The following is a 24,319-nucleotide window of genomic DNA, read 5'->3' as shown; positions in this document are numbered from 1 at the left end:
TACTACTACTACTACTACTACAACATAGTACTAGGCAAGGCTCTTTGAGACCAGTAGTGTACTTCCGATTTTGCCGACCCTGCTAACTACAGAGTACAGCGTGTGGTACTAGCAGTCAAGTTGTGACCTTGGTACGGGAGGTAATTTTTTTTACCAAAATACGTATTACTGGTACTACTACAAGTAATAGTAATAGTAGTACAAAGTAGTACAACTGCTCGCCGACACCAATAAACATCGTTCCGACGATAATAATAGTAGCACGAGGAAAATATCTATACAGGGGAGCTAGATCCTAAGCTAATAATAGGATAATAGTAGAATACAAGTACATCGGTCCTTCCATCGGGCACCTAATCTACAGACGCTCATGCCCCAACTAAACTTCCACACGAGTGGGAATCTTCACCTCTCCCTTCTTCCGGTCGTAGCTGGGCACTCCATATCTACGACCAGGAGCCTGCGAGCCACGGCCATCCGCACCGGTAGTCTCCTTGCTAACGACAACATCCTTGATACGGAACTCGAAGCGCGAGGCTTCAGGCTGGACACGGGACATCTGGCGCTCACGGCGCTCCTTGGCAAGACGCTTGCGTTCCTGCTCCGCGGCTTCTTCTTGCTTGAGACGCTGCTCGTAGGCTTTGCGCGTTTCACGCCACTCATTGGGGTTTGCGAGGCGCTGGCGCTCATGAGCGACGAGGTGAGGGTGTGGGATACGCACATCAGCCGGCTGCAGGACGGCCTGTTCCTCTGCGCCCTTACCAACAGTCTCAATGAGGGACGGGTTCTGCGTAATGCGGCTCACAGTCTCAGCTGGATTGGCAACTTCCTTTGCCACCTTGCTGTGTTCGCGCGCAGGAGCGGCAGAGAACACGCGGCCAGCATCGATACGGTTGAATTGCCGGGATTCAGAGACCGGGTAGAAGATCTGAGCATCCGTGAGTCGGTGCGCGGGGAGGTCGTTGATCGACTCGTGGGGGTTGGAACGTTGGTCGCGTGGGTCCTCGTATAGGGGTGTACTTGGCACCATCTCATGTACGGCGCGGGCATATGGCAGGGCCAGTGATTTTCCCTGTTCGTAGGCCACATTAGCATATACCCCGAACACTGACTTGAAAAATAACGAAAAAAATCTCAAGAAAAGGTTGTAAGGCAATCAGATATTAGGCGTTGTACGCATTCCCGGGGGTAACCGGGTCATAAAGACTAATCGAATTTTTTATGTTTTTCTCATCATTGCAAAACAGATACAGTTGATCCAGTGTATCCGAAAAAAAAAAAAAAAAAAAAAGTGATAATAAAAGTAAAAGGGGAGAAAATATTCTTACCTGTTCCTTCATTCGCTTTTCCAATTCAACCAATCGCACCACCGCGGCGACTCTCCTCATATCAACACCCATCTCAACACTGACAGCACGAACGCTCTTCTTCTTCACCACCACCTGGTTGTAGATCTCATTTCGCAGCTCCTCGCTGAGGATGCTCTCGCTAATGAAATTAGGGTTCAGTGGGAACGGCCGCGACGAACTTCTCTCTTCAGCCTGTGGATCCCCTGCTTTCCGCTGCTTCAGATCACCAAGGTAGTTAGTTGTGCCTGGGATATGGTGTTTCAGAGCAGTCCCATCACTGTTGAGCCATGTGAACATGTCCTGTCGGAGTTTTGTGTGCGCGGCCTTTGTGGAGGAGAATGGGCGTCGGGGCTTGTATGAGAGAGGGGAGGGGGAAGAGCGAGAGCGAGAATACTGGGAGAGGGATGTGCATGATGATGATGAGGACAAGGAAGCACTTGTGGAAGAGGGTGATGAGGAGGAGGAAAGGTATGGGAGGAGGGAATTAGAGACGAGCTGGTTTTGTATTCGAGGAGGCATTTTGGGATTAATAGGGGAGAATAGGCCGCTGTGTCACAAATCCTAGGAAAAGATCTAGGGATTGCTCCCTACTAGAATGTACTAGTGGTATCAAAGCAGCCCAATTGATGGTTGGAGGGCAATGGGAAGGAGGTGGGTGTTGTTGGAATTGGTGTCAACAAATTTCTTCGGGGGATTCGAAGACGAAGAAACTTTTTCCGCGTTGCTCACGTGACACCACGCCTGCTCCACTAGATAGACACATTGGACGACTACGGATGTACGCGACACTCTGCATATTTCCACGAACACAATGGTGGTAATCCCGACTTCATTACAGTATCAAATACACTAATCAAATTCCCTAGAAAGCAGTGACAATTCGCGAAACTCACCCTCTTTCCCAGTCTTCCGAATTCCATCTGAACAGCCAGAGCAAGAAACAAAGAAACCGCAGCACCCTCACAAAAGTCAATCGAACTGAAGAAAAACAAAATGCAAGTTGAGAAAAAAATTTCCACGGCAATGCGTTACTGACCAGCAAGTCAACAGCTGGTATGAAGTTGCCCGAGGTGAAAAGGGATAAGACCCTAGAAATGTATCTCGGTGTATACCCGTGTAAACGCCGTTCTTTCATGATAGTTGCCTTCCAGTGTAAACCTTGTATCATAACACAGTATAACGTGAGATGCCGAAGCAGGTATAAAATATGAAGACTGTCTCTTGGTTTTTTTTTTTTTTTTTTTTTTTTTTTCCTTTTCCCGCCGGCGCTATGATCACCCACGGCGAGAAGCTGATCGAAGGATCTTGTGGCAACCAGAGGGTCCATTTAGGGAAACGCACGACAAGTCGAGTGTGGAAGGAAGGAGAAGAGCAAGAAGAGAAGCACATAAAATTCCACCCAAGCAATAGAATGCATGGGTAATAAACACCATTAAGAATAAGATAGGGACGCCGGACAGTGACGAATGCAAGAGGGAATCGATATCATTCGAAAAGACATGAAAGAGCAAACTCGTGTGCAGAACCTCCATCAGCTGCGATTATGGAAAACATCAATAAAACAGAACAAAGAACACAGGGTATGATTGGGGTGCTAAAGGTGACATTAAAACAAGAGAACTAGAGTACTGAGCAAGATGAATCCTCGAAAGCCTCCGCAGGTATAAAATGACATCGCAACAAGGAACCAGAGTGATGAAATGCGACCCTCCCTAAACACATAAGACGATAGAATGTATAACGGCGCCCACAGTTCCATGCTATCAGAGTGTGCTGAGAAGAGTAGAAAAAGAAAGAAGAAGAAGAAAAAAAAAAAAAAAAAAAAAAAGGAGGCAACAGGTAGAAAAGTAGGTGAAAAAAGAAGGAAGTAGGAATAAGAAGAAAAGGGTGAGGACGATGATAATGATGATGATGATAAGACCAAGCCAAAGTAACCATCAAAAGCAAGCTGAAGAAGCTTAGAGCCCCATAATCCTTACTCCTAGGAGGAAGGGGACCCTCCAAATGCTGATCTAGCTCATGAAAACAATAGCAATCCCTAATGCGCCAGATATCCCAGTAATCATCAAAACATGTCGGACATTATCGCTGGAGAAGATGTTGCGTATTTCTACCGACCCATCATGTAATCGGGGTAGTAGGAATTGAAAGCCCCGACGTTTGGCCCTGCGTTACCACCATTCACGCCTCCATTGAGTGTAGGAGGCGGTGTCATCATTGGATTCATATGATTCGCGCGAATTCCTAGGCCCGCATTGGGACCGAAGGCGGTATTATTGTTGGGAATGGGTGCGTGGTGATTCCCCGAAGGATGCATGGCTCCATTACCTCTTAATGCCATGGGTGGTGGTATTAAGCCTGGGGGCGCGGCCAAGCCGGGCGGTGGCCCACTGACTGTTGAGAAGATGTGACTATGGATCCCACCAAGACTAGAGCCACCTGGGACAGGACCTGGCGATGCCATAGCATTCGCCGCACTCATAGATCCCGGCTGTCCAGAGCGAACTCCAAGGGGGTTCTTCGAGAAACTCAGACGAATACCGGTTTTGATGCTGTTTGAAAGTTTATAGCCATACAGTTCGTTGAGAGTCTTGCCCGCGGTGCGAACATCCTCGAATTCGACAAAGCACATGGGGCCATTTTGTTTATTCCTGAAACAGAGACGTTTATAGCCGCGCTGTTTTGAAAATAGAACCTTCAACTCCTCCTCCGAGGTGTCTGGCGGAAGGTTGCCAACATACAGGGTATTGCAGGGCGGATTCATGTCGTTTGGGTTAGCAGCAGGAAGGCTGTGTCGCGCCGTGTGGGCACTACCATAAGGGAATGTTGGGGCACCCATATTGTTGCTAATCTGTTGGGGGTATGCGGAGGATGGGGTCGGGGCCCCAATATGCGCCGATCCTCCCGGGGTATAGTTTTGCATCGGGGACGTTGGGAGATTCGTCGACAAAGAGAGGTTGGCAAAGTGACTGGTAGGAATATGAGGGTTTGTTGATCGGCGAGGAGCTGAGCCAGGCCCTGAATGCCCATTTTCCGCGTACCCAACAGGGTCCTTGAGGAGTTCTCCGGTATCTTCGTCAATGTCCTGGTCAATCATTGACTTACCGCTGATGCGCGGGAGTTCGTGGACGCCGTTACCGATCGGGGATTGGGGAGAAAAGATATTGTGAATCCGCGATCCCGATTCGGAAGAAGACGGCAGGGCATCACTGGCGGCCGATCCTGTGGGATTCGCGGCCGTCAATTTCTCCAGGCTTTGAAATGTTCCATTAAAACGCGACGACTGTCGCGACAAAGGCCCATTGCCCGAGACGCTGCCAAGGAGGCCGCGCGTCGCGGAATGGTCGATGGTGTTGCGCCGAGGAAGAAAAGAGGCGCCCGGGGTGCTAGGGTTGTAAATTTCCACGATCATCGTGGCGTCATTCTTCGAGTTAGGCTTGCCATCAAGCAAGGCGCGCGCTTCTTCTGCACCAGCCATTGTACAAAAGCGCGCGATCGCGCTCAAAAACCCGTTGTCTTCGGGAAAATCGTTGGGGACAAAATCGGCATCCAGGAGGTCCTTTGAGAACAGAAACATGCTGCGCAAAGCCTCGCGACTCATATTCTTGGGAAGCCTTCGCATCAAGATCGCGCCACCGTTAGCTCCACTTGCCGGTCGCATAAAGCTGTTGAGGCTCTGGGCCGACCGATCCGAGTCGCCCATGCGCATGGTGGCGGGTGATACGTTATCAAAGGAGGCGGCGGTTCCAAGTGGCGAGAATGGATAGGAGAAGGTAGGACTTAGAGATGTTGATACCTGCGACACGGGCGGATTGTACACGTCGGTCGACATCGCATTCTGGGCCGTTGCGGGCGCCTGCGAAGAAGAGAGCGACTGCTGCGGTGGCGACGCGCCCGAGGAGACGGAGGGGGTGCGGTGGGTGGTGCTATAAGACCCTGGACTTGTACGGGTGGACTGGTTCGAACTGCCACTCATACCTCGCAGACTGATGATCTCCTGCGCAAAATGGCAGCACGGGATTGTCTAGAAGGTAAGGGGGAAGCGTGGACAGAAGTGAGCCGGGGTGACAGGTGGGAAAAAGGCCGAACAAGCCCAGGATAGTTGAACAAGGTTTTTTTCTTTTCTTTTTTTTTCTTCTTTTTTTTTTCAGGTTGAAGTTCGCGAAGAAAACAAAGTTACTTGATCAAGCAGTATGTCTCACAATGATGATTCCAGGAGGCTATATCATTCCCTTGAATACAATAGGACAGGTTGAGCGCCTAAGAAGGATACCAAAAACCAACCCAGGGATGCGACGGACCGAGGATGAGAGATAGGAGAACCCTTTGAGGGGGAGAAGAATAGGAAGCGAAAATGAAATGGACTATAAGATGAAAAGATTATGGGAAGTGAAAGGCGAGATGATGCGATTAGAAAAGAGATAGATTAAGAGAGTAAAGGGAAGAAGAAGAAGAAGAGTGGAAGAAGTTAGGGGGGGGGGGGGGGGAAGAGGAGGTAGAAGATGGGAGGAAGAAAGAGGGAAAAGATGAAAGGCAGAACAGAACGCGTTCGGGGAAGGATAAAGTTCGATTGGGATTTTTTTGTTTTTTGGGGGGGGGGGAGAAGAAGAAGAAGAAGAAGAAGAAGAAGAAGAAGAAGGGAAGAAAGAGGGGAGTGTACGGAGTAGAAAGAGTAGTGGAGAGAGAGTATAATCTTGCATTTGGATGGATTGAAGGAATTATCATCCTACTCCTACTCCTACAACCTGACTAGAATAATGGAGAAAGTGGGATAAAGAAGAGACCTTTTTGTTACCTGTTTTACATCAATACAGAAAATACAACCGTTTTCTGGAGGTGGAATCGCAGGCAAGATGACACGACGCGCTATCGAGGGACGGCGCCAGATGGAGTCGATCTCGTCAAACCCACCTGCACCTGGAGATCAAGTAATGTTAGGTATAGACAAATAAATCCCAGGGACGTACATTAGCGGTTGATGCATCCAGCACAACAATTACCGAGTGCAGCGATCAAGGGAAAGCCGCGTTCGGATTGCAAACGTGGAGGGAGGAGGAGGTGCGTGGGCCGTAGCGGGATGGCTGTGTGCGTTCCATCCACCCCATTACCTGTAATTACCGTATCATTCTTCCTCTTGAAATTAATTTTCTGTACAATTCCAGACAACCTGAGGCGGTCTCTTTTGGGGGTTTCGTTTCTTTCTTTTCTTAAATGTTAGTTAGTTACTACCTGCTTTGGAATACTAATCTCGCAGAGAATACGAGCTGGAAGTGACTCCGGAAATATAATAATGACAAGGATCTCAGCCTCGACACACTGGCGCTGCTGTACTCCGTAACTAATCCTCTATACCATCATTTTATGATGGAAATAGTACATGGAACCGTGACGACGCGACCACCAAGGGAATAATAATCACCATCATTATGACCATAACCATCATCATCATCACCTTCACCATATCTTTTTAAATTAAAACAATAATAAATCCTAGATTCTAGATCTCCTTCTCTTGCGTCTTTAACTGGCCGGGTTATCGATCCAGCCCTAGAACGGATCTATTTCGATATTTTCCCATGTGATCGGGAAGATATTTCTATGTAGATAGGGGGCAAGACTGGGAGAAGAGACGGAAAGAGAGAATAATAATCATAACAATAATGATAGATAAAATAGGCCTACTACATAGGAAAATAGGGGGTGGGATAAATAAAAAAAAAAAAAAAAGGAAAAAAAGGCCATCCTGTCCTTCCGGATCCCAGCCGTTGTCTAATTTACAATCGAAGAAGGCTAGATTAGTTAACATCCGAAAGAGATAGTTAACTAGTGTAAAAGGTCGTACGTTTATAACACATATTTCCCACCAAAGTCAGGAGGAGAAGTCAGAGAACAGACCCTGGTGACTGTCACTGCACTGGATCCATGGGAAGCTTGAACTCTGGTGTTGGTCGTGCCCAGCTGGAATTCTCGAGACTCGCCAATCAGCCTGCGTCAGGAGTCGTTTCGTCCATCCTGCTTCCTCCTGTGTACAAGGGGATTGGTCCCGGCGTGGTTGCGATTCGGTGTCGGAAGGGCTAGGCTAGGTAAAGAACGAGGAGAGAAAATGGTACACTCTTTGTTCTTTTGTATCGGGGATAGCACTCCGGCGATCAAGTACTTCATCAGGTAGAGAGTCTAGCAGTAGCCGTGTAAGAGAATCATCGTCTCTCTTTATCAAGCTGCTGCCGCTGCTCTGAGCCACCGGGGAAAGACTTGTGTCAAGCGCCGCTTTTACCCCTGATATTCAAATGTACCTGATTGACGCTCAGACAAAATACGGGAGGTCCACCTCGATCGCGCTTTGTTCGGGTCAGGTTTCAGTACCTATAAAAACAAATGAAAGTCGATAAATACCGAGTACGGAGTACTCCGTCCTATAAGTGTAGCCACAAATAATTCAGCTCCTGTGCGGCGGAGAAATATGTCAAAACGAAATACACCCACCAGCCGCCTAGAATTCTCCGGGCGGGCGCATCTGGCTTTCAACGGCCTTGAACGGTCACCCACATACGACACTTTCGAACCGAAGAAGAAGATAGCTTAATGATACAAAGATTGCAATCAGCTCATCATGATATAATAATGTACAATTCAATTTACAATTCTGGATCCCCAGATACCAAAATAATCCATGCTCAATAAACGCCAAAGGAAATACCAGGAGCAAAATCTTCAAGAATTTTCCCACATCTGATGCCGGGTCATCATCAACCTCGAAACAGCTAACGAAACCCCGATCATTCATGCGAACCGACAGAGGCCTCCCGCTGAATCAAGGCAATAAACACTCCCCGAAATAAAAACAGATCCGGGGAGAAACGGGGGAGGGAATGGGATATGACTGAAATATATTATCGTAGGTTTATTTCGGGGAATTGGCGTTGGGTTGAACGAGGCCAGCCTGCAGAAACGCGTTAATCATAGACCCATTATCAACCGACTCCTCTATATCCGAAGCCAGATACAGAACGAAGGAGGTGGTGTGCCCCAGGTGTGTGCAAACATACCAAGTTCAATATCCGCCAAACAGACTCGCTGGCTTGTGCTCCAACTCCTAGCCAATACTTTGCCCTTGATCGGTCGAGGGAAATCTCTTTATACGCCCTAGCGCTGCGTGCTTCCTCATCGGACAAGTTTGTAGGCCGTTGCGGGACAGGGTTGAATGTTCCGATAACCTCCAGTGGCTTTGAGTCACGAGCCGTCCTAGATAGGATATGAAGATTCGAATTAGCTCAAGTGTCCAGTGATTTCTTGAACATGACAAACCCCCATAGCCACCACATGAACTGGCAGTTTAAAGGATGAAAAATCATACCGTGCTTGGGCCACAACAATGTTGTAGAAGGGCTGGTGCTTATTGCCAAATCGCGACAGACGGATCCGGACAACCATTTTGACGGAGTTGAAACTCAACGAATGAATGTGTTTTTGGTATGCGTGGAGGAAACAACAACAGCTCGATGTTGAAGTGAAGCATCAAAACTGCCGAGACCAAATTCCAAAGTTGGACGGAGAATATGTTGTTCCGATGGATCCCGGAGCGGAATAGTGTTGGTAGTCAGGTGGGGACATGAGATATGTATACAGTGGCAATGATGCAATCAAAAACCTCAAGAGCTTCATCTCGCCTCGACTATCTCGAACCATCATTGTCTGGATCTCATAAATCTTCTTCTAGTTTCACGGCATCATTCTCTAGATATTTCGCCAGCAGTAGCACATTTCGCATTTCGGTCAGACGATTTGTTGTATGATACGTCGCGCATTCCTAGGCCAGCGTTGTATCCCCGCATCGCTAAGATACTATAGAATCGCAAGCATGTCACTAAAGGTATGCGTTTTCGAATATCAAAAATTGTATATCCAAATATTACCGACTAAACAAAATCAATGCTAAATCCTAAGCCAGGCCATCTCCTCGAAAGATGCAGCTTCCCTGGACAAGGACCTCATGGAGATCGGCGGCTGGTCCCTGGACCAATTGATGGAACTAGCTGGACTCTCTGTCTCGCAAGCAGGTAAGATGAGACGGTTCCTTGATTTCGAATCGCGACCGTACTGACTGGCTCTTTTAGTATACCGCGTCCATCCTCCTAATGCAGGGAAGAATGTCCTTGTCGTCTGCGGCCCAGGCAATAACGGCAAGTCAACCATACACAGGAACAACAGCAAGGATAAAGAAACGAACCAATTAACCCCAACCAGGAGGCGATGGTCTCGTCGCTGCTCGCCATCTCGCCCAGTACGGCTACACGCCTTCAATCTACTATCCGAAGGAAGGCAGAAATGTGCTTTACCAGGTACTGTATACCGATATATCCCCAAAAGACCAAGAACCAGACCACTACTAGCAAGCACATCACTGCGCTACCACTACTACAATACTAATATTACTCCCCCCAAATTACCAAATCCTCTCTTAACAGCGTCTCAAAACCCAACTACACAACCTGTCCATCCCCTTCATAACCGATTCAGACTTCCCCACAGCCCTAAAATCCACTACTTTCCTCATCGACGCCATCTTCGGTTTCTCCTTCGGCGGTCCCCTCCGCGAACCATTCCCCTCCATAATCTCGCAGATCGAAGCCGCACCGATCCCAGTATTAAGCGTGGATGCGCCCAGTTCCTGGGACATTGAAAGTGGTCCGCCCAAGGAAGGCCCCGGGGCGAAGTTCATGCCGGAGTATTTAATTAGTTTGACGGCGCCCAAGCCCTGCGTGAGGTATTTCCAGGGACGGCATTTTCTAGGCGGGAGATTCCTGACCAAGAGTATTACAGAGAAATATGCGTTGGATTTGCCGAGGTATCCTGGGATTGATCAGGTTATGGAGGTTGGGGTTGATACGGAGGGGAGACTTTGATTTTGGTTATGATCTCAAGGTTTTATTTTATACTAATTACCAGGTACCTATGACAGTGGTGGATGAGAACCTAAAGAGTAAAAGAAGAGAAATAGGATTATCAAGGCTGTGTGTTGAAGAATGTGTTTCAAGAATTACTTGCTAGACTTCTATAAGCTAGAATATTCGTAAACGCGTTGTTTGATTGAGAATGTAGGCATGCTAGCAACATAAATCTATACTAAGCCTGCCGCCCGATTTCGGGGGGGAGGGGGGGGAAACGCTGGCAAAATGCATTGAACGCTACAGTTCGACTTACGCAGGCAAACAATCCTCGATCTCTGCAATAATGCCCTTGATTCTCGGTTCCTTTCCGAGACCAGAGCCCGAAATCTTGCGCAAGGCGCTCCGAGCATCGTAAACTTCCACGGCAGCGGCCTTCACTTCACTGTCCAGTTCCTTGACTAATGTTCCTAGAGCGACAAGAGTGCGGTAGACCGCCTCAGAGTCCTTCTCTTTCATCAAGAGCCCCATCAGCTCCTCAACAAGTGCCAATCCCCGTTTCCCAGACTCGAGCGTAGAGCTTCGCCCTTCCGATGTGGAGTACACGGCCAAATTGATGTAGAGCGTTGCTACAGCGATAGTCAAGTTTCGGTTTGGTGACGATCCACTGTTGACGAGACATGTCTTCACCGCAGCAAGAACCTGGTCGAATCGATCGACAGCCAATTCACGGCCCGCAGGCGTTTCGAAGAGATTCGCCAGCATCCGAATTGAAAGCATCGCATTGTTGACATTTACGGGAGGATCAAACACACCACTTGCTTGGATCCCGGAGATGAGGTCCTGGCCATTATAATCTGCGGTCGCGACCAAGGGAGTTGCAGCAGCAAACAGTCGGAGAAGATCAAGACCGGGCAGTCGATTTGCAGCTGGCCAAGTAGTTGCAATCTTGAAAAGCAGGACGAGGCCCGTTTTCACGGAAGGGGAATCTTTCAGAGCGCCTGAAGCTTCTAGATCACTGCATAACGAAACCACCGTCTCGATCTCAGAGGGACTCAAGGAGACATCCTTCGACTCAGAGGAGACAAACTGGCCGTTAAGCTCCTGCAGCTTCCTGGCGATCAGTTTCAGATTGGCTGTTTTGATGGATAAGTACGAGGTCTGAGGGAGGACCTTCGGGCGCGATTCAGGTATCGGTGCTGACTCTGCGGCGGATGCATCTCCAGGACGGTATCGTTTGTCTGTACCCCAAGGGTCGGATCCTGTAGGTGCGACGGCGGCCCCCTGGCTAGACTGACCAAGGGTAGCACCTTGGGTATTCTGCACGATAAATTGGGCAACTTGGTCAAGATAACTGATGGGCAGCTCATTATCTTGAATAAACTTGGTTGCCGCTTCGTAGGGGTTCTGTGAGAGATTGTAGGGTAACTTGAGAGGGGGCTTGCCGTCTTCAACATCAACATCGAAAACATAGTCATAATCCTGGCCAAGATATTCCGTCTTCCTCCCGCTGCTAGCAGCAGAATCAACCACGGTGCCTACCGCAACCCATTCCCGGGATGCTGCTGCCCATGTGTGGGCAGTGACACTCCCATCCGCTTCACGAATCATTTGCACTTGACCATCTTTCGTCCCGGATTTCTGCCGGAGAAACTCGGGCCCTGGAAGCTTCTCTTTATTAATCTTACCAACCTGCTGCTCAGGAATCGCAGACTCCCTGACCGAGGTTTCAAACTGCTGTATTACCTCTGGGGTGGCCTGACGCTCTGGGCTCCTAGTGAAAACCCGAGCAACCCGATCGCTTGCTCCTGTGACGATGTCGCCATTATTTTGGCACACCGCAACGCTCCAGACCGAGATTGCGGGGTGGGTAATAGTTTGTACGCACTGCGTACCGTTCCAGACTCTCACTGTTCGATCCTCTCCAGAGCTGACCAACTCGCCCGACGGCAGAACGGCTAATGAGTAAATGAAGCTTTCGTGGCCATGTAGTTCCGACACAAGTTGACCTTGGATCGTGAACAGGCGGATTATTCCATCGTTGCTGGCAGAAGCAAAGTGGGCACCTGTAGGATGCGAGGGTGGTAGCTTGCACAGGGCCCGGACGACGTCTCGAGAATCTTTAATGCTCCTGAGAAGAGCTCCTGAGGCATTAAATATCCGGATTATATTATCCGCACATCCTAAATAGATAGTTGCGTAAGTCAGTCCAGGGTATTTGGTGGAACGCTGGATTGTGTGTACCTGTAATGATGGTGTCCTTATCGTAAGCAAGCACCGCCCATACACTCCCCTGGTGATCTTCAAACACCACGTCACATTCCCATTTCCCGATCCTCCACAGCCTAGCAGTGGAATCCCAGCTTCCACTCACGACCCAACCTCCTTCCGGACATACATCCAATGCGCAGATCGTGTGGGCATGGCCTAGGAGCATAGCATCTGCATTGTCGCTCACAACCTTCCCAGGCTGTTTTGCTTCAATGATTGTATCTTGACCTCCAGAGAATACCAGTCCGTCGGGAAATTCGGGTGTGGGAGGGTAATATGCTAGGGCGTTGATAAATGCTGAACCATGCGAGGGGATGGTGTAGTCATATGTGGGGGGAGGGCTGGACGTAAGCTTCCAGAAGCGAACGGTGGCATCTCGAGAAGCAGAAAATAGAGCTTTGGGGTTGGGAAAGGCCACGGCACGGACCTACAGATACATAGGAAGAGATTAGCGATTGAATGAGTTCTACCTCGCTCGTTGTGTAGTCATAGAGCGCGGCGGGAGGGGGTGGGAGAGGGGAATCAGTTGTCTTACATCATCACCGTGACCTTCCAAAGCAGCGGAGATCTTGAACTCAGGCATACATAAACAGACGACAGTTCAGGGTTCAGGGGAGAGAGTCTTGGAGGAGAAAATGAGAGAGACGGAAGGTGGAGAGGGAAGGAAAGTGAGTAGATGAGATGATGAGTACAAAGGTACCCCAATTCGTATCCAGCTCTCTCCGTAGTTAACTGCTCACTATTTACTAGTGAATACGAAATGCTGTAAGATTAACTAATACCAGAACGGTGAGGGGCATCATCATGTGGGCGGTGAGCCAGTCGGGCGTTCTGCCGGAATCTCTGACGATTCAAAACCGAAGCATCAAAAAGTCGACTTCATGTATGCTTCTGGGCTGGAGTTTATAGAAGGAGGAGATCTATTGATTCTTCCCCCCCTCTTGCTGGGCTTTCTCATCCTTCTTCATCGGTCCTTTGCCCCGACCTTTCCCTTCCTTTTTATTCCTCCTCGCCCATCGTTTTTTAATATTAGCAACCCCACCCTCCCACTGCTGATGACTTGACGAGACTGACGAATTTCCTTCTGTATTTCTACTCTTTTCATCTCTCACATCGTATTCTTCCCCTGGGTGTTCCCCTTGGTTTCTGGGTGGATCCAGCTTCTCCTTTTTGACGCATTTAACGGCCGTTGTGGATTTGATATTTTGGTATATGGTTTGAATTGCAGATTCATCATGGCTTCAGGTATGTCCATGCAGTCGCGACAGCCCTGATTACAATTACTCATCTCTGACTGAGCCCCAAATTCCCAGATATCCCCAAAGTTGTGCCTTTAACCTGCCACGGACATTCTCGTCCTGTGCCGCATATCAGCTTCTCCTCCACAGTAGAGGATGATCAGTACTACCTTGTATCTGCCTGCAAAGGTTAATATTAATAATAATACCCTTTTCAATAAACCCTCCCCGACTGACTCTTTTCAGATAACAACCCCATGCTGCGGGATGGTATCACCGGCGATTGGTATGTTCGGGTCTCAAATCCTTCCCGCGCCCCCAAGTCTTGTCCGACTAACCACCCACCCCCCCCCCCCCCTAGGATCGGAACATTTCTGGGACATAAGGGAGCTGTCTGGCAAGCTCGTCTTTCTACGGACGCCAACATTGCCGCAACCGCTGCTGCAGATTTCTCAGCGTGAGTTCAGGCCCGCCTTTCCATCATAAGAAATATTCCCGCTCCATCTGAACTAACGCGCATGAACAGCAAGGTCTGGGATACCCATACCGGCGAATGCCTACACACCCTCCAGCACTCCCACATCTGTCGAGCGGTTGCGTTCCCTCTTCAGCCCTCGCCGCAAGTCCTAGCCACCGGTGGCTTCGAGAAAAAGCTCCGCATCTTCGACTTGACCCGCAGTGGCGGTGGCGGTAGCAGCAGTACCAGCTCATCGCCTACATTCCCGTCGTCCAATGCGACCGAAAATGGATCTCCAGCGCCAGTGACTAGCTATGAAATTGGCCCCGGAGTCCATGGCGGTACCATCAAATCCATCGTCTGGAACCGGGACTACAACATCCTCACCACCGCCGCCGAAGACCGCAAGATCCGATGGTGGGATCTCCGCTCCCGCCATCCCGTTGTCGAGTACGTCGTCGAAGGTAACATCGGCAGCTGTGAGCTGAACACCCTCGCCGTCCGACCCAATGACCCCGGTATCCTCACGGTTGCCGCTGGAAAAAGCGTCTATCTCTTTGACGGCCTCAGCCCCGGCCGACTGCTCAAGAAAATCGATTTCCGGTATGAAGTGGCCAGTGCCGCCGTGAACAACGACACTGCCCGTTTGGTAACGGGCAGTGCTGATGATACCTGGGCGCGGGTGTATGATTTGCACACAGATGAAGAACTCGGTAGGTTCCCTGCCTTGCCATCGCATCGCGTTGTTAGTATTATTCTGAACACACACACATTTTAACATGTCCTCTAGAAGTCCAAAAGGGCCACCATGGCCCCATCTGGTCCGTGAGCTTTTCTCCAGACGGGAAACTGTACGGTACAGGAAGTGAAGACGGCACCATCAAGTTATGGAAAGCCTGTAGAGAGCCGTATGGTCTATGGCGCTAAAGCAATTAATAAAGACCCATAAAGAAAATTCAGGCCAGGTCAGGTCAGGTCAGGTCTGATCTCATCTGATCAAGACCAAGCAGATAATTTTAACTACTCTCATACCTACTACTGTCATTCTTCTTCCTATACGTAACAGGATTCTTCTGAGTTAGACACACCCCTATCTACATGTAACGATAACCTAGCACCGCTAGGAAGGGGGGAGGGGGGGGGGGAGAGAGTAAAGGAGATAAATAGTTATAGACAAGAAGACGCCTTATTCAACTAATAAAATTCCGAGCTAGACCCGCAGCAACCGATGCATACAATAATATCCCAGTCTGATTTTAAACTTAGCCATCGCACACCCAAAGGAAATAATACTCGTGTAGTAGTTACAAATGAGAGCACATCGTCGTGCGCATGTTCTCCGTGAATGAGTAGTGGGGAGAATGGTAGCTGTAGTGGTAGTACACAAATTTCTTTTGGCCGTTTACTCGATCATATCGATATCATCATCACCACCTGCCGGGGCGGCCGTAGCGGAAGCTGGAGCAGTTGCGGCAGCAGAAGCCACCGCCGCTTGCTGCACAGGGCCAGGGGCAGCAGAATCCTTCTCAGCCGAGCCAGCAGCAGCAGTCGCCGTTCCCCAGTAATCCTCCATTTCCTGATCGAGTTCCTCCTGTGTCTTCTTGGGTCGTGGGTTTCCAGAGCGACGACCACCGCCATTTTCTCCGCCTTTGTTCTCGCCCCCACCCTGTCGTCGACCGCCATTAGCGGTTCGGCGAGTAGGAGATCGTTGTCCGGGTATGTAGCGGTCGATGTGATCGGGCGCAGGCTTGGAGACGTCGCTGCGGCGACCAGGCGCAGCACCTCCGCGACGGCCGCGACGACGTCGCGCACCGCCTTCTCCGCCATCATCTCGATCGCGGTCTCCGCCGGGGCTTAAGCTGCGGGCGTCACGACCACCACCTGGTCGTTCGACACGATCAAAAAGACTACCCTTAGGCTTCTCCACGTTGTCAAAGGGATTTCGGTCCCGTCGACCCCCACCGGAACCGCTGCCGCCAGTGGATATTATGGAAACACGAATGGGCTGGCCTTTGGCGTTGGCGCCGTCGAATTCAGCAATTGCGGTTTTAGCGTCGGTGTAGCGGTTATAGGTTACGAAGGCGACGCCTTCAGAGCGTCCAGCTCGGTCGTAAACGATGGATAGGTTAGTGATAGGTCCGATCCGGGTGAACAGGTCCTATCCGAGGGATTTTTTAGTTACTGCTTAATTACCGCAGGTTGCTCAACAACGGCGAGAGTGCTTACTTCGAGGTCGTTCTCTGTGATGTCGTAATGAAGATTTTCAATGCGAAGCTTAGCTCCTGTAGCCGTGCTACTGCTCGATCTCTATTAGTCCCATTGTATTGAGCGACCATTATACATCCGAGGAAACGTACCGGTCCGGAGACGGAGAGTAGCGGTCACCACGAGGACGACGAGGGGCACGAGAAGGGCGTGCTAAGCAAAGCATGTGTTAAGGACATCCTCCACTGCCGTTGCTGTAGAAATAGGTTTCAGAACATACTGTCGCGATCGCCTTCATACTTGTCATGGACCCAATCACTAGAATTGCAGCATCACCTCATTAGCAAAAGAAATTTGGCCATCCCATTCGAAAGAGCGACTTACAGATCCAAATCAACACGGTCATCTCGATAAGGCTGTTGTGATGAAAGAAATACAGACAAGGTCAGCTCGAAATCAATGTAGGTTATCATGAAACTGCTCCATCATTTCTGCGTGGTGTAGCGTAGACCATTCGTGGCCCTTCTGTTCTACCTGAAGGACAAATCACAGGACCACCGAGGTATTTTTTTTTTCTTTCTTGCTCATCACACTGCGCAACCAGGGCGCAAAGGAAGAGGAGGAGGAGGAGGAGGAGGAGGAGGAAGGACCTGTACATGTAATCTCAACAGATTAGCAGAAAAAAAAAAACACAAGTCTAGCAATCCCCCTTAAGGTAGTCTCTCTGAGGTGAGATGTGTTTAGCTTCAGAATCGGCAAAAAGACACACCTTTTTTACGCCATTTGAGCGGCGGCCTTGAGGACGACGGCCCCTGTTCTGGTTCTGGTTTTGCCTCTTCAAATACGCTTCACGTTAGTCCGGCCATGGGAATGAGAAGGGCAGCGCGATTTGGAACATCCGAGAGCTGTTCAATGGAAAGGCTTACAGGGCGCTCAGCAATGATCTCGTCCAAGCTGCGGTCCATCTTGGACGCGGAAAGGAAGGTTAAGGGTGAAAGGAATCGAAATACAAGCGATGAAAGATATAGTATCAGAGTCCGTAATGTAACTGAGCAGCGGAGATGTGTCAATGGAAGGAGAGAGAGAGGAGCACAGGATCAAAGGACGGAACAAGTCGTTGATATCCAGGCAGATTGGTCACGTGAGTGTTTATCGGCACCGCGTGCAATAGAGCGGACGGTCGCCTCAAATAGCTGCCATAAGATATATTGAGATAAAAAGAAGTATATATATGTGGGCATTTTCTATGAAATCCTTGGGCTTGTTCAATTGTTTATTAGAATTTGGATCATTACGACCCCCCGAGGGGCTATGGTATACATGACAGAACTCCCAAACTTTCCTCGCTGAGACCAACACAAAATGCAAGTATGAGACGGACGAAAATATGGGAATGCAATGAGAAGGGAAATACTCGACTGTGATCCTGACTTATGCCTTGTGAAATTAATCGCTAACCCAGAGACAAAACCCCCCCGTTTAGGTCCAGCCAACACCGATAGCAACATCAAACAAGAACGGGAAACGGAGAGGAAATTGAAAACAACCACAATTGGAAAAAAAAAAAAAATTTAACTTATTATTAATTCCTGCCATTTACAGACGCTCTGTGTTGGCTGTCGTCGGGGTGCTTGTCCATCATTTTCTCCATGAAGCTGATATAGTCATACTTCGGAAGATCTCTATCCTCCAATAGATCCGGCCCTTGGTGTTGGGGCATCGTCTGTACCAAATGCTCGATAATTTCATCAGGAATAAGGGAATGCCGCAGGTCAATTTCTGTGACGTATGGCTAGAAAGAAGTCAGGCTCCGCAACCAAGTAAATCAATGAGAAACAAACACATACCTTGCCATCCGCAACCTCGCGGAAGCTTTGGAAGACCTGCTCCGCGGTATTCTGGTCTTCCGTTACGCTGACCATAAAATGAATAAACTGCTCGAAGCTGACGCCAGCGTTCTGCACCAATCTAGCAGGCCCACACGTTTCCACATAAACCTGGTGCATCTCCTCCTCGTCATACACAAGACCAAGACTCGCCAGTGCGGCCGAGAACTCCAGCTCGTGGAGGGTGTTGGAGGAGTCGCGGTCAAAGTGTCGAAAGACTGACTCAAATTCTTCGAGCTGAATTGGAGTAAGATTCGTCATGTTCCGGGCCACAAGCTGATTCTCTAGGAAAGCCAGTTTCTTGGATATACTTGATTTAACCAAGGTCAGTTCGTAGGACAATTCATCCAGAGTATATGTCGTATAATCATTTTCTTCAACATTTGCTTCCGCACATTGCTCATCCAGCACCGCTATCGTTTCTAAGAATGCATCAAGCGGAGGGAGGTTGTCGTTGAGCCTCTTCACATGGGCCATCTGGTCCTCGACGTCACCATCAAGACCAGAGATCGCTAGAGAGAGCGTTTTCAGGGTCAATGCAAAGTCATTTGCCTTGTCTGCAAAAGAACGACGGAGAGCGTTCTTAATATCTCGGATGGTTTCGTTGATCAGCTGGCTGCGTTCGTGCTCATCACGAGTGAGACACTCCCACTCTTGATCGCAAGCCTCAGGGGACAACTCTGGTGGTGGATCGTAGGCGCGAAGGCGATAGGTGCTAAGTTTCGTTTTGATGTTGCCTAAAAGGGCAGCAAGGTCCGACTTCTCCGCTACCCATTGGCGTTTCTGATTCCTCTTGTACAAGGCGAATTGGGAGGCCTGCTCCTTGACGTCCTTGTATGTTCCCTCGAAAGACGAGGTCTTCCATGCATCACGTTGTGCCCTGATTAGACGCAAAAGCTCCTTCATTCTCTGCTCGTAAGAATTCTGCATTTCCCATGCGCCATGCATATTGTTGATGAATTTTTCCACTCGTCGACCAGCATTTTCCACTCTTTCTAGCTGCGAAAAGGCATGGAACCAGTAGGCAATGTATGTCATAAGCGACCGCTCATCTGGTTTCGCGACGTCACAAACATCATCAACATCGAGGAGGTCGGGGATACCGATTTCGTTGGCGGCGATCTCGAACGCAAGCTTCATGTTCCCTCGATGATCTTTCTTGTCCAAGGCATCGAAGTCGATCAGATCGGGGCGGTGGATATCCAGCAGGGCACAGAAGGCAAGACCGTCATTCCAGCTTGTCGAAAAGTCCCGAACCTGAACCCCTTCGTAACAAGCGGTTTTCCTCTGACACCATAGCAGCAACCCTGCCTTCGCCGTCATACCCTCCGCATTGATATCGCTAATGGTAAAGCGCAAGATAAGCGTCCAGATCAGACCGAGAATGATTTTCCGATTGCCGTCGACAATGTCCTCCGCACCGATATTGGTCATCTGAATTCTCCGCCCCCTAATAAAGTCAAGACTCTTATTGACATTTTCAAACTTTTGCACCCGCAGCTTCGGGTTTGCAGCATATTTGCCCAACGATTCTCCGCCTAAGATCTCGAGGAGATGGATAAGAATAACCTAAGATCGGGGGAACGGGAGTCGAGTTAATGACTAAATGCTGTTTTTTTGGGTGTAATAGCCTCGCAGAGAGATAAGGGGAATGCACTTACACCGTTGGAAAGCTCAAGCACCAAGTCGTTCACAAAGATATCTCGAACTTTTAGCTTATCGTTGAGCCTACAGGAACCCAAGATGTTAGCACTTTCAGTCCCAATAATGAGCCAAGGTGAGGGCCTGAAGGACTACAAAACACAAGGACCAAGCAGAAGCGAAGGGAGCAAGGGAAAAGAGGGGTGGGAGGAAGGAAAAGAATACGGACCATTTTGTGAAGGTCTTTTGCTGTACATTAACCCACGACTTCTCAACCGACAACATGATGCAGGGTGGTGAAAACAGATAACATTCAGAGAGGAGGGGAGGAAGATTTGTTGTCAATCAGCGATCGGAGCGAGGATGCGAGTCAAGTCGGCAGGGACCAGGTAACCACTATCGATAATGGATAGGTATCTACTCGGTAGAGGATTTGAGGACGACAAAAGGGTAGGATCTTCACAAGAGACAAGGCTAAAAGAGTGTAAAAGCAGAAGTCTTAGTTAATGTAGTTCGGCCGCTTGGGTTGAAAGAAAGACTCCTAACTTTGTAAGGGGTGAGTTATGCTAGATTAAATGTCAACAACCCCTTCTCTGGACCCCCACAACAACCACCGGCTAACATTCTTTGGTTTGTGGTAGGAATATTAATCTACATATTTATTATCATGGACTCTTTGTTCTTTTTTTAAGTTGTTGTTGATATTTAAGATGCATGGATTAATTTAGTGTCCAAGCTAACTTTGATTGTGCTGGGTTGCGCATATACTATATATAAAGGAATGTAAACCTACCTGCATATTCCAACAGACAATGCATTGATAGATAAAGCCTGCAGATTTCGATGAAATAAGTGAGTTTATCATTGTGGCAGAGACACTGATCAAATACTTCCAGCAAGAATAGCCACCCCGTGCCTGTAACGAGGGAATCTATTCTCATTTCCGGGTTGGAACCCGAGGAACCAGGAGACCATCTCTTAGATTGGTAGATTGGTAACAGACCAGCCTAGATCCAGGACAGTTTGTTTCTTCCTTTGTGTCTGGAATAAACAAAGACGATGGAGCTAGTATGGATATAATCGGTGGCTGGAGTCACCTTCCTACTATGGAGGGGCCAGTGGTATTCGATCGGAGGGGGGGGAAAAAACGTCTCGAAACGGACCTTCTTCAACCCATTAATGGCGGGTAAGACAATAGAGGATGATTTTTCTTTTCTTCATCAGAAGAGTTAAGACTTGTATACAATGATTGTTCCTAGGAACTGAAGGAAATCACGAAGAATGGCGCAATTTCAATAGAGAAGGGGTTGGTGTATGATATCATGGTCGGCGGCGGGGTACGAACCAAAGCGACAACCCGAATCTTCTCCCCGCCTCATCCATCAAAACACCTCTCCTCTCCTCTCACTCTTCACGCGAGACAGCTACGTTCTCGAGTCAACCATTTTGCTATCGCCTTTCCGACGAAGTAATTGTTGGCATATTTGGGCCATTAGCAACCGGATACTACCGCAATGTCGACGAACTATACCATCACCGACCTCCTCCCCCTTCCTAACTCCTCCGTCAAGATCCCCCGCCTCGGGTTCGGCGTCTACCGTTCTTCTCCCGCGCAATGCACAAAGTCTTGTCTCAAGGCTCTGGAGGTGGGATACCGCCACCTAGATACGGCGCAATTCTACGCAAATGAGCAAGAGGTCGGGGACGCGATCCGAGCCTCTGGTCTTCCTCGCAGCGAAATCTTCGTGACAACGAAGATCCTTGCTCCGGCGGGTTCGCCAGAAGCGACCTATAACAAGCTGGTCGCGAGTGTGGATAGCATTGGTGGAAAGGATGGTTATGTCGATCTGTTTCTTATTCATAGCTCTAGCTCCGGCTCTTCGGGCCGAAAGGATCTATGGCAGGCCTTGGAAAGGCTCCTGGAGGCTGGCCGAACCAAGAGCATCGGAGTTAGCAACTTTGGAGCGAAACATATCGAGGAGATGAAGGCATATGCGAAAATTTGGCCGCCACACGTCAACCAGATCGAGGTATGTTCTTCGCGGATATTTCGTTCCTGTACAGTGACGACAACCACTGACATGAACCGCACAGCTCCACCCCTGGTGTCAGCAACGGGGAATCGACGCATACTGTAAGAAGAATGGAATCATCGTCGAGGCCTATTCCCCAATCGTCCGAAACTATAAGGCCAACGATCCTACACTGGTCGAATTGGCAAATAAATACCAGAAGACAACCCAAAAAATTCTGATACGCTACGCATTGCAGAAGGGGTGGGTTCCGCTACCGAAAACCGATCATCCGGAGCGCATTGTGGCCAACGCCGATGTATTTGACTTCAACATCGCTGACGAGGATATGGCCGTCTTAAATGCACTGGATCAGGGAAGTGTCGGGGCCATTGTGGAAGCTGTTGTTAATGAATAAATCGCTCTATCTAGATATTATAATTATAATGCAAATGCTGAGAGTTTAATAGTCTGGCCGTTGCATTAGAAAGGCGTTGACGGATTGCAGGGTGGACCGGGAAGGATTCACATCGTGCTTCGATGAGACAATCCAGGCAAGGCGCTGTCGGATGAACTGCTTGCCAATCACTTGGTCCACGCGCGGCTCAGTGAATTCACCTGGAGCATCGTCAGCATGGAAGGGCAAGGAGCGGAATAATTTCGATGAGACAGAACCTACCCGCATCGTTGTAGAACAAGCAGATAATAGACAGCAAGGTTCCAGCAGAAAGATCTTTGCCTGACTCGCACGTAACTAGCAGGGACTGGGATGGATCCGAGCCCAACTGCGACCTAATGAAAGCCCGAACCTTGTCCAAATGGTTTCGCAGGTCCCGACCCCCCAGCTTCGAAGAGGCGCACCCCAGATTCAATCGTTTCGGGGTTTCCTCGACAGCCGATGGGCGGCCATTGCAATCAATGACAAGATCGTAGCGGCCGCTTTCGTTAATATCCGGATTCGTTTGACTGATATACAGGTTTCGAGTTGGTGCAACCAGAGTCGCTTGATGGCCAACATCCTGTTTGCGGTATTCCTGTAGCAAATCTTCAATTACTTCGGGTAGATCTTCCTCAGCTTGTGCCAGAAGAGTAGACTTGTGAGCCCAGAAAACTGGTGGTGTTAGACCGTGAGCCCAACCCTCACTATCGTCCCCTGCCCCCTGGATATAACCGCCCTCTGAAATCTCCGCTCCATGGACTCTTTTGGACGCGGAGCATAGGACGAAAAGATTATAGCCATTTCCCTTGTGGAGGTCTGTTGGATGAAAATACGAGCGATTCGCCCATGCAAGCCGAATTGGCTTCCCTAGTTGTTGTCTAAGCTCATCCAAATCCAGTTTAAGACCCTTAGATATGGATTAGTCGAGTGTACGCCTTGACGCGGCATTTTTTTTTTGCCGCCTTTTGGGGGTAAAGATACCTTGAGCGAATCGACAAAGCCGTTGATTCTTTGTTCAATCTGCGACTCTTCCGAGATCCCTAGGTAGTTTGGCGGGAATTTCACGGAATGATATGCAGTCTCCGAGGGGAATAGTGCCCTATTCACAACGGCACACCAGATAGGAATAGTTTTTGACAGGGCATCGGGCATCACTGGGGGAAGGTAGCTTGTCAGATAGAGCGACGGGAGGAAGCTAATATCAGCCATAAGCTAGCAACGAAGGCACTTACATTTGCCACGACGAGTGGAATCCACTATAATACAGCTGCACAGATCATTGGTAAGTGGTGGTTAGCTAGAGCAGAAAAACCACGCTGAACGCCTTTTGGGCAAGGGCAATAGCAGGAGCTCACTAACCCCCCATGCTCCCGAGCAATCGGGAGAATCTGCAGGTTTAGTCTGCGAAAGCTGAAATCCCACTGGCCCGTATGGCCGTCAGTGCTCTTGAAATACGCGCTGCCTGTTTTGGAGTCAGGCGGGATATACCAGCTGCCACATCTTTCGTTGGCGACCAGAGGCAGGTCGTAGTGGCTCGCAACCTCCGTAACAAAGGTAGCGTCAGCTTCAATCGAACGGAGTCGGTTGGTGACTGAAAGTGCGGATCGTCGCAACGAGGCTAGCGTCTGGGACACCGATAACCGCTCGGTGGTGGAGGGGAAATGAAGAGACGAGACGGACACGGGGAAGTTAGTATCACTACCCATGTCTGCTAGGATTTCTTCGTTTCTCTTCAAGTCGCAAATATCTCGTTATGAGCGTATGACGGAGAAGGTTGAAGGGGCAAAAGCACTGAGAGGTGGAGAACCCGTCAAAATCCGAACCCTCAACAAGGAAATTTCCAAGTTTGCGCAGTTTGAACCTCAGCTATACAGAAATGATCATATCGAGCACTATCCAGTATCCATTCAACACCCCAGTCCTGTGCGAAATCAGA

At 49.2% G+C, this 24,319-nt stretch overlaps 12 protein-coding genes across 12 annotated transcripts; 3 read left to right on the top strand and 9 right to left on the bottom strand.

Annotated features, from left to right (window-relative positions):
• Positions 1-229: 229 nt before the first annotated feature.
• On the bottom strand, positions 230-2,014 carry P175DRAFT_0480460 (mitochondrial 37S ribosomal protein mS45). Its single transcript, XM_040895433.1, has 2 exons — positions 1,329-2,014; positions 230-1,072 (listed from the first exon to the last, which is right to left on the bottom strand). Exons 1-2 carry the CDS (start codon positions 1,866-1,868, stop codon positions 380-382), a joined length of 1,233 nt encoding a protein of 410 aa, XP_040751236.1. The 5' UTR covers positions 1,869-2,014; the 3' UTR covers positions 230-379.
• Positions 2,015-2,822: 808 nt separating this feature from the next.
• P175DRAFT_0257501 (uncharacterized protein) lies at positions 2,823-3,373 on the bottom strand. The gene has a single exon (XM_040892715.1). It carries the CDS (start codon positions 3,285-3,287, stop codon positions 2,970-2,972), a length of 318 nt encoding a protein of 105 aa, XP_040751235.1. The 5' UTR covers positions 3,288-3,373; the 3' UTR covers positions 2,823-2,969.
• An 86-nt stretch (positions 3,374-3,459) lies between these two features.
• On the bottom strand, positions 3,460-5,325 carry P175DRAFT_0532782 (RNA-binding protein; the record flags this gene model as incomplete). The annotated part of the gene is made up of 1 exon (XM_040899997.1): positions 3,460-5,325. One exon carries the CDS (start codon positions 5,323-5,325, stop codon positions 3,460-3,462), a length of 1,866 nt encoding a protein of 621 aa, XP_040751234.1.
• A 194-nt stretch (positions 5,326-5,519) lies between these two features.
• On the bottom strand, positions 5,520-6,188 carry P175DRAFT_0257463 (uncharacterized protein). Its single transcript, XM_040892714.1, has one exon. The coding sequence runs from the start codon at positions 6,047-6,049 to the stop codon at positions 5,714-5,716; it is 336 nt and encodes a 111-aa protein (XP_040751233.1). The 5' UTR covers positions 6,050-6,188; the 3' UTR covers positions 5,520-5,713.
• Positions 6,189-8,250: 2,062 nt separating this feature from the next.
• On the bottom strand, positions 8,251-8,780 carry P175DRAFT_0439960 (mitochondrial 37S ribosomal protein bS16m; the record flags this gene model as incomplete). Its single annotated transcript, XM_040893997.1, has 3 exons — positions 8,251-8,289; positions 8,396-8,591; positions 8,704-8,780. 3 exons carry the CDS (start codon positions 8,778-8,780, stop codon positions 8,251-8,253), a joined length of 312 nt encoding a protein of 103 aa, XP_040751232.1.
• Positions 8,781-9,349: 569 nt separating this feature from the next.
• On the top strand, positions 9,350-10,371 carry P175DRAFT_0502009 (NADHX epimerase). Its single transcript, XM_040897294.1, has 4 exons — positions 9,350-9,406; positions 9,464-9,529; positions 9,594-9,688; positions 9,815-10,371. Exons 1-4 carry the CDS (start codon positions 9,373-9,375, stop codon positions 10,250-10,252), a joined length of 633 nt encoding a protein of 210 aa, XP_040751231.1. The 5' UTR covers positions 9,350-9,372; the 3' UTR covers positions 10,253-10,371.
• Positions 10,372-10,416: 45 nt separating this feature from the next.
• Positions 10,417-13,200, bottom strand: P175DRAFT_0502006 (WD repeat PLAP family protein). Its single transcript, XM_040897293.1, has 3 exons — positions 13,041-13,200; positions 12,479-12,932; positions 10,417-12,417 (listed from the first exon to the last, which is right to left on the bottom strand). Exons 1-3 carry the CDS (start codon positions 13,086-13,088, stop codon positions 10,547-10,549), a joined length of 2,373 nt encoding a protein of 790 aa, XP_040751230.1. The 5' UTR covers positions 13,089-13,200; the 3' UTR covers positions 10,417-10,546.
• Positions 13,201-13,382: 182 nt separating this feature from the next.
• On the top strand, positions 13,383-15,291 carry P175DRAFT_0502005 (WD40 repeat domain-containing protein). Its single transcript, XM_040897292.1, has 6 exons — positions 13,383-13,750; positions 13,819-13,932; positions 13,990-14,029; positions 14,105-14,200; positions 14,270-14,913; positions 14,991-15,291. Exons 1-6 carry the CDS (start codon positions 13,741-13,743, stop codon positions 15,125-15,127), a joined length of 1,041 nt encoding a protein of 346 aa, XP_040751229.1. The 5' UTR covers positions 13,383-13,740; the 3' UTR covers positions 15,128-15,291.
• Positions 15,292-15,374: 83 nt separating this feature from the next.
• P175DRAFT_0502002 (putative RNA binding protein) lies at positions 15,375-17,446 on the bottom strand. Its single transcript, XM_040897291.1, has 7 exons — positions 17,332-17,446; positions 17,175-17,240; positions 16,790-16,821; positions 16,686-16,723; positions 16,558-16,618; positions 16,427-16,496; positions 15,375-16,358 (listed from the first exon to the last, which is right to left on the bottom strand). Exons 1-7 carry the CDS (start codon positions 17,368-17,370, stop codon positions 15,603-15,605), a joined length of 1,062 nt encoding a protein of 353 aa, XP_040751228.1. The 5' UTR covers positions 17,371-17,446; the 3' UTR covers positions 15,375-15,602.
• A 399-nt stretch (positions 17,447-17,845) lies between these two features.
• P175DRAFT_0501999 (alpha-actinin, sarcomeric (f-actin cross linking protein)) lies at positions 17,846-20,537 on the bottom strand. Its single transcript, XM_040897290.1, has 4 exons — positions 20,162-20,537; positions 19,953-20,019; positions 18,253-19,860; positions 17,846-18,197 (listed from the first exon to the last, which is right to left on the bottom strand). The coding sequence occupies exons 1-4, from the start codon at positions 20,215-20,217 to the stop codon at positions 17,988-17,990; spliced, it is 1,941 nt and encodes a 646-aa protein (XP_040751227.1). The 5' UTR covers positions 20,218-20,537; the 3' UTR covers positions 17,846-17,987.
• Positions 20,538-21,227: 690 nt separating this feature from the next.
• P175DRAFT_0501998 (aldo/keto reductase family protein) lies at positions 21,228-22,560 on the top strand (the record flags this gene model as incomplete). The annotated part of the gene is made up of 2 exons (XM_040897289.1): positions 21,228-21,962; positions 22,027-22,560. Coding segments are annotated over exons 1-2 (761 nt in total), but the record flags the coding sequence as incomplete, so codon positions are not given.
• P175DRAFT_0257179 (initiator tRNA phosphoribosyl transferase family protein) lies at positions 22,239-24,221 on the bottom strand. Its single transcript, XM_040892713.1, has 5 exons — positions 23,743-24,221; positions 23,616-23,650; positions 23,365-23,537; positions 22,624-23,290; positions 22,239-22,562 (listed from the first exon to the last, which is right to left on the bottom strand). The coding sequence occupies exons 1-5, from the start codon at positions 24,087-24,089 to the stop codon at positions 22,408-22,410; spliced, it is 1,377 nt and encodes a 458-aa protein (XP_040751225.1). The 5' UTR covers positions 24,090-24,221; the 3' UTR covers positions 22,239-22,407.
• Positions 24,222-24,319: the final 98 nt, after the last annotated feature.

This window comes from Aspergillus ochraceoroseus (genome assembly GCF_002846915.1).
Source record: "Aspergillus ochraceoroseus IBT 24754 chromosome Unknown P175scaffold_5, whole genome shotgun sequence".
Classification (NCBI taxonomy): domain Eukaryota; kingdom Fungi; phylum Ascomycota; class Eurotiomycetes; order Eurotiales; family Aspergillaceae; genus Aspergillus; species Aspergillus ochraceoroseus.
This window is presented reverse-complemented; position numbering and strand designations above follow the sequence as displayed.

Bases quoted from the DNA above. Each gene is read 5' to 3' on its own strand.
- P175DRAFT_0480460 (XM_040895433.1), bottom strand. From the start codon at position 1,868: ATGCCTCCTCGAATACAAAACCAGCTCGTCTCTAATTCCCTCCTCCCA. The intron at 1,073-1,328 runs GTAAGAATATTT...GCCTACGAACAG, and splicing joins AAAAGCGAATGAAGGAACAG to GGAAAATCACTGGCCCTGCC.
- P175DRAFT_0257501 (XM_040892715.1), bottom strand. From the start codon at position 3,287: ATGGTTACTTTGGCTTGGTCTTATCATCATCATCATTATCATCGTCCT.
- P175DRAFT_0257463 (XM_040892714.1), bottom strand. From the start codon at position 6,049: ATGCAAGATTATACTCTCTCTCCACTACTCTTTCTACTCCGTACACTC.
- P175DRAFT_0502009 (XM_040897294.1), top strand. From the start codon at position 9,373: ATGGAACTAGCTGGACTCTCTGTCTCGCAAGCAG. The intron at 9,530-9,593 runs GCAAGTCAACCA...AACCCCAACCAG, and splicing joins CTGCGGCCCAGGCAATAACG to GAGGCGATGGTCTCGTCGCT. The intron at 9,689-9,814 runs GTACTGTATACC...CTCTCTTAACAG, and splicing joins GCAGAAATGTGCTTTACCAG to CGTCTCAAAACCCAACTACA.
- P175DRAFT_0502006 (XM_040897293.1), bottom strand. From the start codon at position 13,088: ATGCCTGAGTTCAAGATCTCCGCTGCTTTGGAAGGTCACGGTGATGAT. The intron at 12,933-13,040 runs GTAAGACAACTG...ATGTATCTGTAG, and splicing joins TGGAAGGTCACGGTGATGAT to GTCCGTGCCGTGGCCTTTCC. The intron at 12,418-12,478 runs GTACACACAATC...CTATCTATTTAG, and splicing joins TAAGGACACCATCATTACAG to GATGTGCGGATAATATAATC.
- P175DRAFT_0502005 (XM_040897292.1), top strand. The intron at 14,201-14,269 runs GTGAGTTCAGGC...GCGCATGAACAG, and splicing joins GCTGCTGCAGATTTCTCAGC to CAAGGTCTGGGATACCCATA. The intron at 14,914-14,990 runs GTAGGTTCCCTG...CATGTCCTCTAG, and splicing joins GCACACAGATGAAGAACTCG to AAGTCCAAAAGGGCCACCAT.
- P175DRAFT_0502002 (XM_040897291.1), bottom strand. From the start codon at position 17,370: ATGGACCGCAGCTTGGACGAGATCATTGCTGAGCGCCCT. The intron at 16,822-17,174 runs GTGTGTCTTTTT...TCATCACAACAG, and splicing joins GCTCAAATGGCGTAAAAAAG to CCTTATCGAGATGACCGTGT. The intron at 16,359-16,426 runs GTAAGCACTCTC...TCCCTCGGATAG, and splicing joins TCACAGAGAACGACCTCGAA to GACCTGTTCACCCGGATCGG.
- P175DRAFT_0501999 (XM_040897290.1), bottom strand. From the start codon at position 20,217: ATGTTGTCGGTTGAGAAGTCGTGGGTTAATGTACAGCAAAAGACCTTC. The intron at 20,020-20,161 runs GTCCGTATTCTT...GGGTTCCTGTAG, and splicing joins CAAAAGACCTTCACAAAATG to GCTCAACGATAAGCTAAAAG. The intron at 19,861-19,952 runs GTAAGTGCATTC...CCCCGATCTTAG, and splicing joins TGCTTGAGCTTTCCAACGGT to GTTATTCTTATCCATCTCCT.
- P175DRAFT_0257179 (XM_040892713.1), bottom strand. From the start codon at position 24,089: ATGGGTAGTGATACTAACTTCCCCGTGTCCGTCTCGTCTCTTCATTTC. The intron at 23,651-23,742 runs GTTAGTGAGCTC...TGATCTGTGCAG, and splicing joins ATTGCTCGGGAGCATGGGGG to CTGTATTATAGTGGATTCCA. The intron at 23,538-23,615 runs GTAAGTGCCTTC...ACCTTCCCCCAG, and splicing joins TTCCACTCGTCGTGGCAAAT to TGATGCCCGATGCCCTGTCA.